This window comes from Panthera uncia, chromosome D4 (genome assembly GCF_023721935.1).
Source record: "Panthera uncia isolate 11264 chromosome D4, Puncia_PCG_1.0, whole genome shotgun sequence".
NCBI lineage: Eukaryota > Metazoa > Chordata > Mammalia > Carnivora > Felidae > Panthera > Panthera uncia.
Genome location: NC_064807.1, coordinates 72,202,154 through 72,218,322, shown reverse-complemented (window position 1 = coordinate 72,218,322; position 16,169 = coordinate 72,202,154). Strand labels below are relative to the sequence as shown.

General features: G+C 52.6%; 1 protein-coding gene across 2 annotated transcripts in view; it reads left to right on the top strand.

The window, feature by feature from the left end:
• Positions 1 to 16,169, top strand: part of AKNA (AT-hook transcription factor) — a 45,527-nt gene that overhangs the window by 17,719 nt on the left and 11,639 nt on the right. For both annotated transcript variants that reach the window (XM_049637143.1, XM_049637134.1), the window contains exons 5-15: positions 283 to 439; positions 1,142 to 1,284; positions 4,280 to 4,339; positions 6,368 to 6,495; positions 6,974 to 7,181; positions 8,952 to 9,106; positions 9,200 to 9,400; positions 10,227 to 10,476; positions 11,459 to 11,565; positions 12,245 to 12,456; positions 14,449 to 14,605. In XM_049637143.1, coding sequence (XP_049493100.1) covers positions 283 to 439; positions 1,142 to 1,284; positions 4,280 to 4,339; positions 6,368 to 6,495; positions 6,974 to 7,181; positions 8,952 to 9,106; positions 9,200 to 9,400; positions 10,227 to 10,476; positions 11,459 to 11,565; positions 12,245 to 12,456; positions 14,449 to 14,605 — 1,778 coding nt within the window. The remainder of the gene's footprint in view (positions 1 to 282; positions 440 to 1,141; positions 1,285 to 4,279; positions 4,340 to 6,367; positions 6,496 to 6,973; positions 7,182 to 8,951; positions 9,107 to 9,199; positions 9,401 to 10,226; positions 10,477 to 11,458; positions 11,566 to 12,244; positions 12,457 to 14,448; positions 14,606 to 16,169) is intronic.

Genomic DNA, 16,169 nt, shown 5'->3' with positions numbered 1-16,169 from the left:
TGAATGACTTAACCAGAGCCTCAGTTTCCTCTTCTGTAAAATGGGGATGATAGTCCCTATCCTGCCTCCCCATCAGGACTGCCTAAAGAGGGCGTGAAAGGGCACGCACTTCCTTGGCCCATTGTTTGGCCCCCACCCAAGGGCTCCACTCAAATATAGTATTTATTACTACAAGACATGTTTGTTGAGTGCCTGAGCGATGGTGTGAATGAAGGTGAGGCCTTACGGGGACTTTGCCCCAACCCTGACTTGGCTGTGCTCATGCCTTCCCCTCCCTGACAGGTGAACCTGTACTCAGACCCGCCCCAGCCCAGCCACAGCATCCACACAGGGACGGTGCCCCGGGGGACCAAGGTCTTGTCCTTCACCATCCCACAGCCCCAGTCTGTGGAGCGGTGGTCGGGCCCTGCCGAAGCCCCACAGGCCTCTGGGGCCTCTGGTGAGTCAGAGAGGAAATGTGACTGGAGGGCCTTCTGCCTGTGATTCTGCTCTGGGGGGGCTTGGTTGGCCTTAGGGTGGCACTGGCTTCAGGTCAGGGGAGGGAGGGAGGTGAGGCCCTTGTCTGGGACGTCTGACTTGAAGAGGTGGAATGGAGATGTGGAAACCATGTATCTTTCCTAGAGCCAGAGCAGTCGGGAGGGGCCCTAGCTCTGCATCTAGCAGCTGGGGGATCTTGGGCCCAGTGAGTAACAAAGAACACTGATGTCACTGTGGAGCCCATGTGGGGGCCCGGCTCTGTGCCAAGCCTTGCCGTGCAGGATCCCACCTAATCCCCACATCAACCCTGCTGACAGTTAGGGCAACCGAGGCACGGAGGGCCGAGGACTTGCTGAAGGCCACGCCGCTACAAGCAGAAGGGGGTGGGGTAGGGATTTGAACTCGAGTCCTTCTGAGTTAGAGCCTGAGCTACTGACTGGGAAACCAGAGGCCTGACTTGGCCCCAGCTGTGTGATCTGGGGCAGATCCAGACCTCGTTCTCTCCTGCACCTGGGCTACCCTGCCTAGCCCACTTCCTGGGGCCCATGTAAAGACAGTGTGATCTCGATATGACAGTTGTAGCTTGATGATGGAGGGTGAGGGTGTGGTTTTGAGGTTCAGCGTTGGTCCCTTGGCCCCAGCGTTCAGTGGTTGTGTGTTCCAGGGTGGCCACCAGCTCAAAGAGACCTGAGCCCCTCCTCGTCTGCCCCAGAGTGGCTTCCGGAGAACCCGGTCATCGCCCAGGACCAGCCGTCAGCAGAGCGGACCCAGGAGTTGGCTTCTCAGGCCAGCCTGTTCCTGGCCAAGGTGAGGGGAACGAGGGAGACATAACTCACCTGAGAAAGCAGTGTCTGCTTGAGTAAGAACCTCTCTGCAAGGCTCCTTGTCATTCCCCTGCTGGAGGTAACTCGGCCATCTCGAAAATGTGGGCCTCTCCCTCCTGGTTTAGAGGCCACGTGGTTTACAGCCTCCTCCTTGTCACTCAGTACTGGCTTTAACTCCCTTTTTTTGGCACTGTGTCCCATCAAACTCCCTCAAGTTGGGCTTGAAAGTGTCTCCTGGTTCACCCCTAGGGGAGACTCACCGCTCCTCCAGGATTCTGGAAGGATAAGAGAATCTCAACTCTACCTCTTCCGGTTTGGGATAAACCATCCCACTTTCTTAGTGCGTTTCATTACAGAAATAAATTCTCAGTCCCTTCTCAAAGGGCCTTTATGCTTTCACCAAACAGTCCAAATAACTGTGAATTGTTTGTAGCTCTATTTTTAACTGCACACTTGGCCTTATGCCAGATGTGCTTTAAAGCAGCTTAGAAAATACATGCATGACAACCACATTCTGAAAACAGAAGTGAGGAAAATGGGGCAAAGGGGAAGTAAGGGTAGAAAAAAATAGACTGAACTTAGTGTAAAGTGAATAAACAAAATGTCCTGTTGGACCCTGAACGCTTTACCAGGTTCATGTTTGGTTTTGAGCTTCCTAGTTGTCAGTGTGAAAAGGGAAATGCAGTAGTTACATATATTATCATGGCCATCAAACACATTCCTTCGGAGAAATACCAAGCATCCTCTTTTTTCTTTTTTTTTTTGGTAACAGTTTTGTTGAGATATAATTCACATGTCATACAATTTACTCCTTTAAAGTTAATGCTTCAGTGGGTTTTACTATATTCACAGTCATGCAGCTATCACCACGATCAATCTTTTTCATCACCCAGTGAGAAGCTCCTATCCATTAAGCAGTTCCCCCATTCCACTTCCCCCCAGCCCCTGGAGGCTGCTCATTTACTTTCTGTCTCCTTGGGTGTGCCTTTTCTGGACATTTTCTATAAATAGATGTATATAATCTTCGTCCTTTTGTGTCTGGCTTCCTCAAGCTCATCCATCATAGTAACCTGAACGAGTCCTTTCTCCTGCTTTATCACCACCCTCCTCATTCCATACCTGGAGAGATGTTTCTTCGTGTCCTGTGTGTTGTAAAGCAAAGGCAAGGTCATCACACCAAGCAGGAGCTGGGGCACCAGCTGACCCCTGATCACCTAGGGCTGTGCTGTTTGATCCAGGAGCCACAGACCATGTGGCTGGTCAGTACTTGACATGTGACCAGTCCAAACTGAGGTGTTCTGTGAGGGTAAAACGCACAGTGGGTTTCAAAGACTTCATGTGACAAAAGAATATAAAATATCTCAAGAATTGTTTACATGGATTCCATGTCAAAATGATATTTTAGGTTCATAAAATACATTATTAAAATTAATTCACCTGTTTCTTTTTTACATTTTTACATTTGACATAATTTTTTTAGAATTTTATTCTATGTTTTAGAACATTTTAAATTGCAGGGATGCTGGGGTGGCTCAGTCGGTTGAACGTCCGAATCTTGATCTTGGCTTGGGTCGTGATCCCAGGGTTGTGGGATCGAGCCCTGCGTTGGGGTCCGTGTGGAGTGTGGAGCCTGCTTAAGATTCTCTCACTCTCTAAGATAAAAAAAAAATTTTTAATTAAAAAAAAGAAAATCTTAAATTGCATATGTAGCTTGCATTATGTTTCTATTTTCTATGTTATATAAATTATGTATAATTTATATAAATTTCTATATTACATTTTGGCACTAATCTAGAGCTTTCCTAGAAATCCTAGAAAGCCCCAAACCATCCTTTGTCTTTTTTTCTTTGTTAAAAAAAGTTTTTTGTAAAGGTAATTAGATGTACATGGTAATAACCTCACATAGCATAAAGGGCATATTCAGTGAAAAGTCTTTTTTCCCATACTTGCCCTTCTGTTTCATGCAAAAGGGTTCAACACACACATGTGTTCTTAGAAATGGTCACACAAGGGGCGCCTGGGTGGCGCAGTCGGTTAAGCGTCCGACTTCAGCCAGGTCACGATCTCGCGGTCTGTGAGTTCGAGCCCCGCGTCAGGCTCTGGGCTGATGGCTCGGAGCCTGGAGCCTGTTTCCGATTCTGTGTCTCCCTCTCTCTCTGCCCCTCCCCCATTCATGCTCTGTCTCTCTCTGTCCCAAAAATAAATAAAAAACGTTGGAAAAAAAAAATTTTTTAAAAGAAATGGTCACACAAGTATGTATGCTATGCTGTACCTTGACTTTTTTAATATCCTGAAGTTGAGTGTTTATTTCTGGGAAGGCGATGAATTCACTCTGTTCAGAGTTCAGAAGGTCCATAGAGTAGAAATGCTTCCTCCCATCCCTGTCCCCATCACCACCCAGGTCTCTGCCCCAGAAGCAATTAATATTTCAGTTTCTTGCATCCTTCTAGAGGTAGTTTATAATATATAAGCAAATGTATTTATATTTTTCCTTTTTTTCTCTCTCTCTCTATTTTATACAGATGGTAGCTTATTATAAAGACTGGGCTATACCTCAATTTGACACTGAAAAGTAGGTCTTAGTTTATACGTGAGCACACACACATACCCTTTCCTCTTCTTGATGGCTGCGTACTACTCCACAGATAGGCTTTTCGATCGTTTCTGTTGCCCCCGCAATTATGCTGCAGTAAACATCCTGTGTCATAGACCTTCATGCCCATGAGTGAGCGTGCTTTGCTATTGATAAATTCTGGGAGGCTCCACTTTGATTTTTCCAAAGGCAGCCGTGACCAGAGCCAGTGGTGGAGACAGTTTCTGGCATCCGCCTTTCCGTGCTTGGCAGAAAACCCACATCCTGAGGCGGGACCCAGTTTCTGGTGCCACAGCGCGAATGTGGCTAAGCATGGGGGCTGCAGGCCTCACCTTCCAGGGTCCGGATTAACTAGAGTGGGTTTCCTTCCCCTCCCGATGTCCAGGTGGAATCCTTCGCAGGGCTGATGCAGGCAGGACGGCTGACGCCCCAGGACCAACTCAAGGTACCGTCTACTTCGGGAGATGCCCTTGGAGCTTCCAGACACCTGCTCTGTCCCCCAAAGTGGAGTCTCTGAAGCCCCGTCCGCCGCAACACAGGCCAGAGAATCTCAGACACACCGTCTCCTTTCACAGCAGACAGCCCCTGCTTAGCTTGCCGTGACAAGGATCAGTATATCACAGTATTACCACTGATTAAGCGGTGGTGGTGGTGTGCCAGAGGCACTGTGGCACGCCTTCGATGCACATGATTGCGTTTTATCATAGAACGCCAGTAAGGTGGTTACAGTCATCGCCCGCATTTAACTGGAATGGAGCGGGGGAAGCCGAGACAGGCGACTTGAAGGCCACGCGGCTGGTAGGCAGCGGAGCCCAGACCCAGGTCTGTCTGATTTCCGAGTCCGCGGTGGTAATCCCTGGCCTGCACCGCCTCCCACCCATCTGGCTCCCTCTCAGCCACCAGAAGAGACTTGCCCTTTCAAAAATTTTCTTTTCTTGTAAAAGTGATTGCCCAGTATCTGAAAACCAAGGGGGAAAGGGGAGGGGAGCCCTAATCTAACCATTATGGGCTTATTTCCTCTTGGATTTTGGTGTTTCTGGACAACTATAGTCGTATATAAAATCGAGATTTCTGCTGCATCAGCAGGACCCCGGGAAAGGAGCAGGTAGAGCTCTGAAAGCTGGGAGCGTGGGGTCAATGAAGGGGCTGTGAGCGGGGCCGTGGGCAGCATCAGGGGATGCGACAAGGAACAGGGCAGCCTGGGGACCGGCAGCTGCCCACAGCTCTTCCCTGCCAGGTCTCTCTCCTCCCGCCCTTTGACCTCTTACAGATGCCTCCCACTAGGCAAGACCCCCTGGGAAGCCAGCAGGTGTGGAGCCCCGCTGATGCTGGAGGCACAGAGCAGGGTGGGGAGGGGAGCTGAAGAGGGGTGGAGAGGGGCAAATACAACACACCTGGTTTGTACAAAATGCTATATTTTTACTACGTCATTACTGTGTTACTAATTACTATGTTATCATATAGGCATCATCCATTTTCCAATTGCAAAATATGTGATGTGTGTTGTATTATCTCACTGAGTGCATGAGCAAGGACCTTGAAAAACGGAACGCTTCTTTTTCTTCCCCTCTGTCGTACTTCCCCCACATCTAGGAGGTCAAGAGCTGTTGGAAGATCAAGCCTGCCCGGGGACTAGATTCTAGGTTGTCCTTGAACTCAGTCTGCTGTCAGCATAGAATGAATGGGATGGGGATGATCACAAGCCAGGGGAAATGACCCTTCTTCCTGAGTTTTAGCCATCTGTTAGCTGTCACCACCTTTGCTGTGGACGCTTAACATCACTGTTAGGCCCACGAGCTCTGGAGCTGGAGGACCCGGGTTCAAATCCTGCCTACAACTTGCTCCCTCACTGTGTGACCTTCACCAACTTAAATAACCTTCTGTGGCTCAGTTTCTCCTCTTTAAATGAAGGTGATAAACTACCCCTGTCCTTAGGACTATGTTGGAAATTCAGTGACTAATGCCAACTGCTTTAGCGTAGAACCTCAGTGCTCAGTAAATTTTAGCTGTTGTTAGCAGCAGTGTGATAGTGATGGTCATCTATCATGACAGTCCATAAGCACTTGGGAAAAGAGTGACTACTGTTCCCAGATCCACAGTTTGGAAAATAAGAATGAGGATCCGTGGTCGCTCAAGTACTGGGCCCACAGGGGGACGTAGTGATGGCGTATTTCGCCTGCAACCATCATGGAACATTGGGGTACGTGTAGGTCTATCCAGGAAACACTAGTGCTCTCTGGAGCCGGTGCCGAGGCTCTAAGCCGTGCCTCGGCCTTGCCAGTCTGATGGCAGAGAGCTAGACGGGGGCAGGCAGGTTTTAGGGAGTCCTCACCCCAGCCTTCTAGGGACTTAGGGGCCCAGAGGATGGGTCTCCTGCCCCACCCCACCGTGAGCTACCTCATCCACTGTATCTGCAAGGACAGAGCCCACGGGGGCTGCACACTCAGGTCCTCCTGGCCTGGTCTGGTTTCAGGGCTTCCAGCGGCTAAAGGCCGCCCACGCGGCCCTGGAGGAGGAGTACCTGAAGGCCTGCAGGGAGCAACAGCCAGCCCAGCAGCTGGCCGGCCCCCAGGGGACACCCGGCAAATTTGATCCAGGCAGGTACGTGCTGGGGAGGGAGGCCTCTGGTTCCCTCAGTCACCGGGAGGGGCACACTTTGTCCTCATAATTCATGTGCTACAGGAACAGGGAGAAATCCTACCCCAATTAGCAGCATATCCAGATGTGGGTACACCTGAAGGCTGAAGTGTGTGTCCTTTTGGACTCATTGCCATGAGACGTGACCTTGGAGATGAGACCTGAAACTGCTCATCAGAGAGCAGAGAAGTGAGGCCAGAGGGGAAGGCATTTACTCCAGGCCCCACAGCCTGTTGGTCGCAGAGGGGGGCTCAGGCAAAGGCCACCTGTTCCCAGTGGAGTCCCCTTTCACCTTGTTTTTCTGAGTTCTCCACGTAATCCAAACTGGGACATTAACTGGACCGTCCATGGGCATTCTCTGGAAGTTCCGCTCAGAAGCACGGCCTCCCAGACCTGCCTGCTGTGGCTGCTGTAACAGGTGCAGGTGCTGATGTCTCCCCAGAGTGCTAGAGGAGGAGATATTCCAGCTGGGTATTCGCCTGGAAGAGCTGAAGGACCACATGGACCACACCCAGCCTGAGCCTGAGCGAGCCGGGTCAGACTCCACTCCAGACAGCCCCCCAGCCACACCTTCTCCACGCCAGCCAGTGCACCTGCCTTCTCCTTCGGGACAAGCCCCCACACCCGCCACCCAGACCCTCTGCCCTCAGGTACCTCTTTGCCCAGCCATACCGGACCTTTCCTTCCTTCTCTTCTTCATTAATCGACTTCTTCACTACATACTTGTGAAGTAGGCACCATATGCCAGCACCCAAGACACGTGGTGGGAATTCAGTGGGAAACCGACCAACAAAAATAGGTGGGGGGTGCCTGGGTGGCTCAGCTGGTTAAGCATCCGACTCTGGATTTTGGCTCAGGTCATGATCTCATGGTTCGTGAAATCGGGCCCCATGTTGGGTTCATGAGATCAAGCCCTATGTCGGGCTCTGCACTGACAGTGTGGAACCTGCTTGGAATTCTCTCTCTCTCTCTCTCTCTGTCCAAATAAATAAATAAACTTAAAAAAAAGTAGGTGGTTTTAATACTCATGGAGTTGCTTGTCTTGTTGAACTAATTCTATTTTGCTCAGGGGTCTGAAGGAGAATTACGGGGCTCTAGGAGAGTAACAGGGCAACATGACTGAGTTTAGAGGCCCCGAGAAACTTTCCTTGAGTAAGAAAAGTTTTAATGAGATCTGAGGATGAGTGGGAATTACTACACGCAGAAGAGCAGAAGCCATGCACCAGGGGAAACAGCCCGTGCAAAGGCCCTGTGGTTAGAGTATGGAAGGTGAGGGCGCAATTGTCAGAGCTGTGGCTGGAGAGGAAGGCGGGGGCTCCATGATGTAGGGGCTTGTGGGTCACATCAAGGGTTTGCCCTTAAACTCTTCTGGGTTTTCAGCAGGGGGTATTAAAAGAGGATCGGCAGGTAGGTGGGAGAAGGGAAGGGCAGATAGAGAGATGTGCGTGGACCTGAGACAGGTGTAGAAGGCACATTTGCCTGGCCTTGCAGTGGTGGTGAGAGGAAGGGGAATGGGGGTGGCCTCCAGCGTCCTGCTTGTAGCACTAGATGGAGTTGGGGACTGTGCACAGGTCAGGAGACCCTAGACAAGGGCCTTGCACAGAAAGGACTTTGTAGAAGTCTCTCTAGCCCAAATCACAGCCCCAAGAGAGACGATCACGGTTTGCTTTGCATAATTGAGCAGAGTGAGTGGATAGCGGTCACATAGCGGCCACACAGGTGACAGTAGTGGGGTCTTCTGTGCCTTGCTCCCTGTGCTGCGAAGGCATGTCTATTAGGGACTGGAGCAGGAGAAAGGACCAGCATGGTAGGTGAGGCGGGGGCCGACGGAGGGCTGGGCGCTGGTAAGATAGCCATGACGACGGAGGTCTTGGTGGCCCAGTGATGTAGGGGAAACTCTCACACTGTGGAAAGCCCCCCCAGGTGCTACCTCACGCGCTCACGGGTGCAAACCCAAGTGCGTCATCATGAGGGGCTCCCGTGCTCCCACAATGAAGGTGTTTTGGGGGCTGGGTGTCCATACCCAGCAGGAGCAGGTCAGGAGAGGTGCCTCTGGCAGGAAATCTGGCTTCAAGCCTCTGCTCTGCCCCTCGCTTCTGTTGTAAGTCTGGGCAAGTCATCTGAGCCTCGGTTTCCTGTCTGTAAAATGGGTTGTAAAAGCCGTAGGTACTGGAGGGACTATTGTGCAGTCGTGCCTGGTCAGTGTCTGGCATGTGGCAGGTGTTCCGTTCATGGCAGCCAGTATCGAAGGTCGCGCGATCCAGTCCCTGCGTTCTGCACGCGCAGGAAAGGGTGATAGAGTCAGCGAGTCTATCCTGTTAAGTCTTCAGTGCCCCGCATGAGCCTGGTGAAAGGTAGGTCCCTAGGAAGTGGTGTTTGGCTACCTGCTGAATCTCTGCCCCTCCGCCTTTCTGGCCCAGCCTCACGCCGCCAGCATCGGCCCCTGCCCATCGCATATGAACGTGGAGCTGAGCACCGCCAGCAGTGAGACGGAGGACGGGCCGCTGGGCCTCCCGGCCCCACCCAGGCATAAGGAGCTGCCGGTGGAGCAGGATTTCCACGGCCTCCTGGAGCGGTGAGTAGCAGGGGTGAGGCCGGGGTGTCCGGCCCAGTGACTGGATCTTGGCTGGCCCTGCCGGGCAGAGTCATGCTCCTCTGTGTTCCTCAGGTACCTCAGCGTGAAGACCGTCCCAGAAGCCATGAAGCCGGAGGAGGGCGAGGGCGAGGACGAGGATGAGGACAAGGACGGGCAAGGGCATTCGGTAGAAGTTGACGGACCAGCTCCACCTCCAAGAAAATCAGAGGCCACCGGGATGCCCGTAAGGCAGCTCCCAGCACCGGCTGAAAGAAGTCACAGGACCCCCCTCAAGTATGTCACTGAGCCTCCCCTACCTGTCCCCAGACCAGCTCTGAAACCACAGGGGTGGTGATTATCCTACTGAGCTCGACGGCTCGTTACAGCTTAGAAGTGGCTTTCCTGGCCTGTGACCCACGTCTCTCCCCAGTGTGGACTATACACTGTGGATAGCACCGGAAGGGATTTGGGGTGGGGCCGGACATGGTTTTTGGCAGGCCAGATGCAGCGTGAGATAATGTCACTGTCCTCTTCAGCCTCAGACCTTCCAAGTCCCTCCAGGAGAAAGTTCCCGTGCCATTATGTCTTCACTGCCTCTCCTGATCGTCCTTTAAAAAGAACAAGCGAGCAGACCTCAGGCCCAGAGCCTTTAGCAGACAAGAGGATCTGCCTAGAATGTAACAATAATGTGTTCTTGGGTCTTGTGTCTATTTCCAAAGTTAGTTTCTATTTGTAACACAGAATACTGACTGCTCTTCCATTTATAATGATGACATGAGCCTTTTGAGTAGATTGAAGTTAATGAAATGGCTGAAATGGGGAAGATAGTGTGCAGATTCCTGACGCCTGGGAAATGATAGCTCGTTTGTTTCCGCACTATTTCTGCTGTAGTGCATTGGGTAGGTTTTGCGGGCCCTCCCCATTTTATATAGGAGAAAAGTGAAGTTCAGAGAGGGGAGGAATCTTGCCCGAGGCCACACAGCTCAACGGTGACAAAACACAGGGTGGGCAGCCAGGGGTGTCTGACCCCAGAGCTTGCGCCCAGACTGCTTGGCTCCCAGGACAGGGCTGCCCAGCCCATGCCAGGGCTCAGACGTGCTTTGCCCCTCCCCGCTGCCAGGGAGACTGTGGAGCAGATGGTGTCTGTAAAGCCAGCAGTCTTCCATGCATCCGTGGCCAGAGATGGCTACCTCCAGGACCTGGACAAAGTCGAGGCAGCTCCTCCTCCGGGCCCCAGCAGGCCACCTCACCCTCGGGGCACCAAGCCTTTGGCATCCCACCAGAGCAGTCTGACCAGCTTAGAGGGAAGCGGCCTCTCTGAGCACCTTCCACAGAAGTCTCTGCGTCAAGCTGGTGGGCCCCACCTAGAGGTAAGCATCTGTGCATGGAGCGTGGATCTCCTGGGGATTTCTGCCCCCCGGGGCCTTTGCTCACACCCTTCCAGAATGCCTGCTGTTCCCAATCTCTACCAGGCACAATTCTGCCCCAACATTCAGGGCTTATGCCCGGTGCTGCCTCTCTGCTGTAGCTCCCCGTACCCCTGCCCCCCTGCCAGGACCTCTTGTCCTCTGAAAGCTTATGGCCCATTGTCTGTATTTCTTTGAGCCTGCTTAGCACAGATGGGGGGATAGTCCTTGATTCCATGGCCTGTTTGTGACATTAGAGTAGCAATTTTTAAACTATTGCAGGAGTCACAGATCACTATGGAAATGTGACTTATGCAATGGAGCCTCCCCTAGAATAATGCATATATATGCATGTGGACACACACACTCACACACACCTGTAGTCCTGATGAGCCTGTAGTAAGCAATCTGCACTAGACCACGAACTCATTGAGGGCAGGCACCTGGGTCGCCTGTTTGTGTTCTTTGCACCTTTCATTAGACCCAGTGTTGAGGAGGTGTGCACATTTGATGAATTTTATTTTCCCGATTCATTGGGCCCGGGCTTTTCTGCCATCAGACAGGACCATGGCATTCCAGGCCCAAGCTGGAAGACATGTGGAAAATGTGAATCCCATCCCCACAGTGAGACGGCTTTCTCCCTCTCCTCCCCTCCTTCCTCAGCTCCGGAAATCTGCTACAGTGTCTCTCCCCAGGGTCTCCCCAACTCCTCAGGGAAGCAGGACTTGTTCAGGGTCCTCCCGGGACATGGAGAGTCCCTGCTGTTGGCCTGGTGCTGTTCCCGAGTGCCTGAGGACTCTCACACCACAGGCCTGGCCGCCAGGAGCTGGGCCAGCCTCCAGGCCTGTGAGCTTCTGGAATGTGAGGTCCAGGCCAGGATCGGGAAGACCTTTCCAGTGTGCCTTAGGCACACTCCTCAGACTTAAAGGGACACTGCCTCTTTCAGGAGCCCTGGATGGCATCCCCGGAGACAGACAGTGGTTTCGTGGGCTCAGAAACCAGTAGAGTGTCGCCCCTCACCCAAACGCCAGAGCACCGGTTCTCCCACATCAGGTACTCCGGGACCCCACCTTCCCCATCGGCTTTGTGTGCAGAGGGGTAACCTGGGAATAAGTGCCGTGAGCCTAGAACAGGGGCTGATGACCTGGGCATTCTCAGAGCCCTCACCTCATCCCCCACTCAACCAACCAGCGACAGACTGGGGAATAAGTATCTGTTAAGCAAACGAATGACTGAATGGTAAATGAAGATCTACGGAGTGGGTAGCGGGAGGGGAGCAGAAGACAAGGGTAAAGGGCAATCAGGGCGACTCCCTGAGAAGAGACTGGGCTAGAACCCCAAAGCAGGGGTGGAGGAGGGCACTCGGTGAGGGGTGGAGCGATGAGCCACTATGTAGAGCAATAGCCTCCAAAGCTGGGGGTAGTCCCCCCCCCCCCCCACCACCTCCAGGAGGCCTGCCTTGCTCCCTGTGGCTACATGGGAAGAAAGGATTAGAAATTCCGTTTCTCTGTATATTTTCTAAAAATTAAATTGAGCTTTATAATTTTGCCCCTGCGGGTAGGCAGGTGGACGGCTCGATACACAAATGCACGTGTAACAGGGGCACATCCTCAGAAACGCCGTACTGCCCCGGGTGCCAAGTCCCATAGGTCAGGAGCTCATTGGCTTAGAACGTGGAGGGGCTCGGAGGCCAGGGCGATCTCAACATGTCTCTCCCGCCACGGTCCCTCAGCACTGCAGGAATATTGGCCCAGCCCTTCACTGCATCTGAGCCCCGGGACGCAGTTTCCCATCCCCAGACCAGGGGTCCTCCAGTCCCCAGAAGATCCGTGGAGCCCAGCACACCCAGGAGCCGAGCCCAGAGGCGACCCTCCGGCCGGGACAGTCCTCTGCGGCAGAGGGCACCCAGTTTCCGCCGGGAGCGGGCACTGGTGGCCGAGATGGGTGAGTGGGTGTATCTCTGTTGGCCAGAACCTGGGAGTAGCCGGATGGCACCTATTGAAAAATCAAAGCAACGAAAACCTTGTGTTACATTACCTTTTTTTTTTTTTTTCGTTTATTTATTTTTGAGACCGAGAGAGAGACAGAGCATGAATGGGGGAGGGTCAGAGAGAGAGGGAGACACAGAATCCGAAACAGGCTCCAGGCTCTGAGCTGTCAGCACAGAGCCCAACGTGGGGCTCGAAGCCACGGACCGTGAGGTCATGACCTGAGCTGAAGTCGGACGCTTAACCGACTGAGCCACCCAGGCGCCCCTACATTACGTTTTAGGATACAAAATATCATGCGGGTTCACTGTGGGAAAATTTGCAACTACAGATAGGGTAGACAGAAGGGAAGAGAGAAAAAAATATGCCCCGAACCATCACTGCTACATTTTGGCGTCAAACCTGTGAATTGTTTTCTATACCAATGTGTACATGTTTATTCAGATGCACTTAAAGCAAACATGGGATCATATTATATGTGAGCGCTTCATAACTCTTTTTCCCCCCCAAGCGCTGTCATGAACACTTCCCACGTCTATGCATTCTGTGATTTCACTTTTTTACCTTTAAAAAATGCATGTGAACTTTTTAGTGAAATAAACATACAGGAAAGAACGTAAATTGATGGATTTCCCACAAAATGAACACAGACCAAGAAACTCAGCACGATCAGGACCTCAGACGCTCTCCTAAGCTCCTTCCAGTCATTCCCACCCTCTCAAAGTGACCCCTGCACTGGCTTCTACACCTCAGACTGGCTTTGTCTCTTTCCAAGGCTTATCATTTAAAACTTGGAAAGTTAAACCTTAATTAAAAGTTCAGTTAGTTATGGATTCACATGTTGTAGTGATATATAATCCAGGGAGATCCTATGTACCCTTCAGCCAGTTTCCCCCAATGAGAACATCCTGCAAAGCCATGGTGCAGATTAATGGCATGTCGCCCCTTAATGGACACCTCACGTCCGCTGCCTTCTGAACTCCTGATGGTCTCTCAGGTGGCCGCCGTCGCCCTGATTTTGTCATTCTAAGAACATTCTATAAATGGGATCATATGTATGCACTTGGAATTGGCTTCTTCACTCCCTATATCTCTGGCAATTCATCTGGGTTGTTCCCTGTATTGACAGTCTGTTCCTTTCTGTATTATTGAGTAGGGTTCCGAGGGCACCTTGGTTTGTTTTTTTTTTTTAATTTTTTTTTTTAACGTTTATTTATTTTTGAGACAGAGAGAGACAGAGCATGAACAGGGGAGGGGCAGAGAAAGAGGGAGACACAGAATCTGAAACGGGTTCCAGGCTGCTCTGAGCTGTCAGCACAGAGCCCGACGCGGGGCTCGAACTCACGGACCGTGAGATCATGACCTGAGCTGAAGTCGGACGCTTAACCGACTGAGCCACCCAGGCGCCCCTCGGGGGCACCTTGTTTTTAACGTGTGGGCCAGGTCAGTGGTTTTTAACCCGTGGCTACCCATCCCTTTGAAAGGCTAAAGTTTTGAACACTCTCCCCAGAAAAATGCACAGAGGCAAAGCCGTGACGATAATCTTAGTGGGAGGTGGGGGGCTCTGGAGCCAGTCCCAGAACGTGGTGATGCGCGGCCGAGGCTGGGCGGGGTGGGGGGGTGGTGTCCATGTGAAGGAGCAATGAGCTCTTCACGGGGGAGGTGCCTGCAGACTCCGACGCGGTGCTGAAATGGTGGATGGGGGGCGGTGGGGGTGGGGGGGAATCTAGGTAGGAACAGCTCTGCAGGCCCAGCTTTGCACCGCCAAGCTCCCAGCAAGAACCACATCTTCTGGCTCTGAGGTCAGTGGGCCAGTGACCTCTTTGAGAACTTCAATTATGACCTCAGCCGGCACTGCCTCTGTGCCCGTATCCTTCTGCTCCCGGACATGCGCACTGCAGGGATCCTCTCCAGGCGAACTCACCTTGGTCTCTCTCTGCCTCCTTAGCGGTGCCTGGCTCAGAGTCGGAGGGGCGACAGCCAATTTCTGAGCAGCTCGCCCGCAGCACGACAATCCGCCCACCCCTGACCTCGGCTTCTGCCACTCTGCCCCGTGGACCGGCGGAGAGCACCCACACCCTCCTCCTCACCAGGACAGGGCGAGAGTAAGTCGGGCCATCACAGAGACGGGAGAGCGATGCCCGAGGGAGGCGGGGGCTAGCTCAGCCATCGCATCCAGTGGTGGCTGTGCTGGGGCCCGATGGACCCCAGTGGCCTGTTTCTGGGCTCAGGGCCACTCCGTGGGGCCTCACGGATGTGGACTTTGAGGACACTTGTCCAGCCAGTGGGGAACGACCGGGAGGCTTACCTTTTTGGTGCTGAGACCTCACTCCCCACCCCCCAGCATTTCTCTCCCAAGACAGGTCTGCGCTTCCCAGGGATGTATTTTCAGCAGTGGACGCTTTCATTGTATGAACAGTTGCTCTGTTCATACAATTGTTCAATGAACAGTTGCTCTGCTAAGAAAGTTGTTCCTTGCTTGGTTGAACAGAAATGGGAAAGTAGCCCGTGAGCCCTCTTCCCTCTCCTTTGAGTTGCTTTTGGCCAGTAATCAATCACATGCCTTTGTCGGGTTGGGGTATCTATCCCCACGTGCACAGGAAAGGCTGCTTTGCAGGAATGCATCAGGGGCCTCCTGGCCTGTGCCATCACGGGACTGTCGCTATGTGCAAAGGCGGGTCCGGGGCTGGTACTCAGCTTCCAGGCCTGACTTAGTGTGTGTACTCCTGCTGTCTCCGATGACACCAGCATAGGAATTCCAGGCTTACTTGTCAATGATATGCTAGGTCCTGGTAACACAATAGTGGACAAGACCATCCTTGGCCTGGTAAGGCTCACCGTCTTGTAGGATGAATGAAGAAGCCGATGGTCACACTCCCCAGTAGGAGTACAGTGGTGGCAGAGGCTCCAAGGACTGTGGGAACACAGAGAAGGGACATCTGGCCCAGTGAGAAGCTTCAGGGAGGGCTTCTGGGAGGAAGTGGTATCTCAGCTGAGACTTGAAGGAAGAGAGACGGAACAGTGTTCCCACCAGGGAAAACAGCAGGTGCAAAGGCCTGGAGGTGAGAGAGCTCCCGTCACCTTTGCAGAGCCAAAGGTTCATTTCAGCTGGATCCCGAGGTGTGAATGTGGCGGTGGGGGTTGAGCAGTGGAGAGGTAGACCAGGAGACACAGGGTTCGAGGTCTTGGAGGGCCTCGAACACCATAGTTAGACATCTGGATGCTGGCTCTGCTCAGAGAAATGATTCACTGAAGATTCGTGAATGCATACAGACACAGCTGAGGGCGGATGAAGGGGAGGTTAAACAGGGGAGTACTGGGGCGCCTGGGTGGCGCAGTCGGTTAAGCGTCCGACTTCAGCCAGGTCACGATCTCGCGGTCCGTGAGTTCGAGCCCCGCGTCAGGCTCTGGGCTGATGGCTCGGAGCCTGGAGCCTGTTTCCGATTCTGTGTCTCCCTCTCTCTCTGCCCCTCCCCCGTTCATGCTCTGTCTCTCTCTGTCCCAAAAATAAATAAAAAACGTTGAAAAAAAAAATTTTAAACAGGGGAGTACTGAGGTCGGGTTCACATTTTAGAAAGAGCTCTCTGGCCACTAGCAGGGTGAGAACAAGGCGAGGCAGGAAGACTGCCAGGAGGGCTGCCTCACCCAGGACAGACAGGATGGGGCCAG